The sequence below is a fragment of the Geospiza fortis genome, unplaced genomic scaffold, assembly GCF_000277835.1.
Source record: "Geospiza fortis unplaced genomic scaffold, GeoFor_1.0 scaffold88, whole genome shotgun sequence".
NCBI lineage: Eukaryota > Metazoa > Chordata > Aves > Passeriformes > Thraupidae > Geospiza > Geospiza fortis.
In genome coordinates, this window is record NW_005054434.1 from 1,624,008 (window position 1) to 1,626,942 (window position 2,935).

A 2,935-nucleotide genomic window follows, 5' to 3' on the forward strand; every position below is an offset into this window, starting at 1 on the left:
TGAAAAGATGATTTCATATTAAGACAGTGACTTTTTGAAAGACTTTATTGAATATGAATGAACTACTCTGATTTCTTTTTTCTCTCTTTCCCCTCCCCTTGCTTAAAAAAATGAAAGGAAACCGCCAACAAAAGCAACGTCAGGAAAAATGAAACCGGTGCAAAAATGGTGGTATTTAATTTCATTCTTTGTCTGCTTGTCTTATTTCTCAGGCCAGGAACAATATCTTCTGCTTGTCTGGCATCCAGAACAAATGGGTCCAACATGACCATGAGCCCTGATGCTCTTAGAAGATACTGTGACAGTATCCTGGCTATGTAAATTCACTGCTGTGATATATTGACCACACTGTTGCCATCACATTTAAAATAGGCAGAAAAAATTATGGTAAAATGTCTAGAATAACAAAAGAAACTGCTTTTATGTAAAGATTTAGAGACCAATAAGTAATTCTAGTTATATTCTGGCTGTGAGTGCCTGGTTGTGATACATGTAAATTTTTAAAGAATAGTAATAGAGAAAGGGAGGAGTAGTGGTAGATTTAGACTCACACTGGGTTTTTCTATTATCAAAAGGCAGCAAGTAAGGCTTAAAAATTACTTATATGACTGAATCCTGAGCTTGGGGATAAAAGCAAGAAAAGAAATCAGTGAAATTTGTGCATATAACTTTTTCATCACAGTTATTTGAAAGGAAATGGCAAGTTCTTACTGGGCTCACTTTTCACTGTCTGATCCTTTTTTTACTTTGAGCTGTGAATCCAAAGTAGTTCAGCTTTTCAAGGTTTATCAGAAATAGGGCTTTCAAAATGCATCTCGTGTGAAGTTCATGAAATTTGCTGTCCAAAACAATGAGCTGGGTCTGTGTCTGACAGGAGCTGTGGGAGAACACTTGAAGTGACAGGAGCTGTGCTGGCACACTGAGCATCAGCCCTGCTGGGTACTGCCAGGGAGCCTCTCCAGGCTGCTGAATGCTCCTGCCTGAGCTTGAATGCAAGGGCTGCCATCCAGCGTTAGGAGAAGAATTCCTCTTCACTGAGAGTTTATCTTTGCATCTCTCTTGGTTCTCAAGAGAAGGATTCCTCTTCCCTGAGAGTTTATCTTTGCATCTCTCTTTGTTCTCCTTGGAATTAGGAAGTAAATGAGTCCCTGTAGGGATGGTGGCAGCAGTGCCCTTGAGGAGGGGGTGGGAGCGACTAAGGGATGAGTTTGTCTGAGGTGCCACAGAAGAGGAGTGAAAGGTACAACAGCACATTTCCTGCTGGTGAGTGAGTAAGGTGATTTTCACATACAAAAGGAGGACAGTAGAACTGGAATTCTAAATTCCCTGTTTGTTTTCCCTTCAGAGATGTTTATTTAGTTTCAGAATCATGGGCAATGCAGTGGCTTCTTAAGAGGAAAAGTAGAAATCTCTTGGATGAGGGCAAGTGTTGTGTGCACTCACTACATCTGTGCACTCACAGTGTTCAGGTGAAAGATGGACAGACATTTTAAGTTTGGTGTGGGCCCAAGCTATGGTGAGATGGAGCAGTTCACTGTTATTGTATTTGAGTTGTCCCCCAGACGAAGGAAGGAATGATGACTCTGACTCCATGTTCTCAGAAGGCTAATTTATTATTTTATGATACTATATTATATTAAAGAATACTAAACCTAAAGAATACAGAAAGGATACTTACAGAAGGCTAAAAAGGTAATAAAGAAAACTCGTGACTCTTTCCAGAGCCCCGACACAGCTTGACCCTGATTGGCCATTGAATCAAAACAATTCACATGAAACCAATTAAACAATCACCTGTGGGTAAACAATCTCCAAACACATTCCACAAGTGAGCAAAACACAGGAGAAGCAAATGAGATAAGAATTATTTTCCTTTTCTCTGAGGCTTCTCAGCTTCCCAGGAGAAAATCCTGGGTGGAGGGATTTTTCAGAAGACATGACTGTGCCGCACTTAAAAGTTTTTTACCTTTCCAGAGCGCCCCATAGGCGACAACGAGCGGATGCTGGATGTTCTGCAGAGGTTTGGAATGCAGAGGAGCGAGGTGCGGTTCTTCCTCCGCCACGAACGCTCGCCCTGCCGCGAAGCTGGTAGGTGTTGACCTCAGCTGCTTCATCTCTTCAACTTCTGTTTCATTCTTCAAGGTTAAGGAAACAGCTTGTGTGTGTTATTTATTAATGTTCATAGCCAGTAGGTGCTGCAGCCTTTTTTTTGTCTGCCTTTGTAAAGGCTTCATCTTCCCTTGCTATAGCTGGGAATAGTAAATCCCAATTGAAATTTCTGCAGGTTTTCTAGAGCTGGTTATCACCAAAGCATCCAAGGGCATACTGTGTTAAATATATTGTCTCCAGCAAAATATCTTGAAATCTGTGGTGATCTCTTCTTTTAAATAGAGAAATTAAATAAATATAGAAATAAATATAAATTTTGTGCTCATCTGCAAACCAAAATGGTGCCCAGTGATTTGGGTCATTATTCACTCTGTGGTTTGGGTCATTATTCACCTGGATAATACTTCACCAGGGTAATAAACTTGGCATACTGGGCAAAGATGGAACTCTTCAAAGTTTCTCCTACACATTTGTGTTAGTTTTAGGAATAGCATTAAATGAACTGGTGAAGTTTTCTGAGAATATCATTCTCATTGTAAAATGAAATTTCCTGTAAAGGAAATTACTTTCAGATTTTCAGGGGTTTTCTGTGTATCCCATATTAATCTCTTCAGTAAAATCTTTCACTTTTACCTTTAAATCAACCTACCAGATTCTTCTTCTTCCCCCTTTTCTGTTTTTGTCCTTGGTAATATTCCTTAGTGTTGGAAATACTGAATTTGTTAAGTGACATTGTACCCAGCATATTTTAGATGTCTGACTGTATCTCAATATTTGAAATGCATACTGGTGATAGAATGAGTGCATGAAAAGCTAAAGCTGTGCC

General features: G+C 39.7%; 1 protein-coding gene across 1 annotated transcript in view; it reads left to right on the top strand.

Annotated features, from left to right (window-relative positions):
* Window positions 1-2,935, top strand: part of TP53BP2 (tumor protein p53 binding protein 2) — a 35,632-nt gene that overhangs the window by 3,962 nt on the left and 28,735 nt on the right. The window contains exon 2 of the mRNA XM_031061961.1: window positions 1,975-2,088. Within this exon, the coding sequence (XP_030917821.1) occupies window positions 1,975-2,088 (114 nt within the window). The remainder of the gene's footprint in view (window positions 1-1,974; window positions 2,089-2,935) is intronic.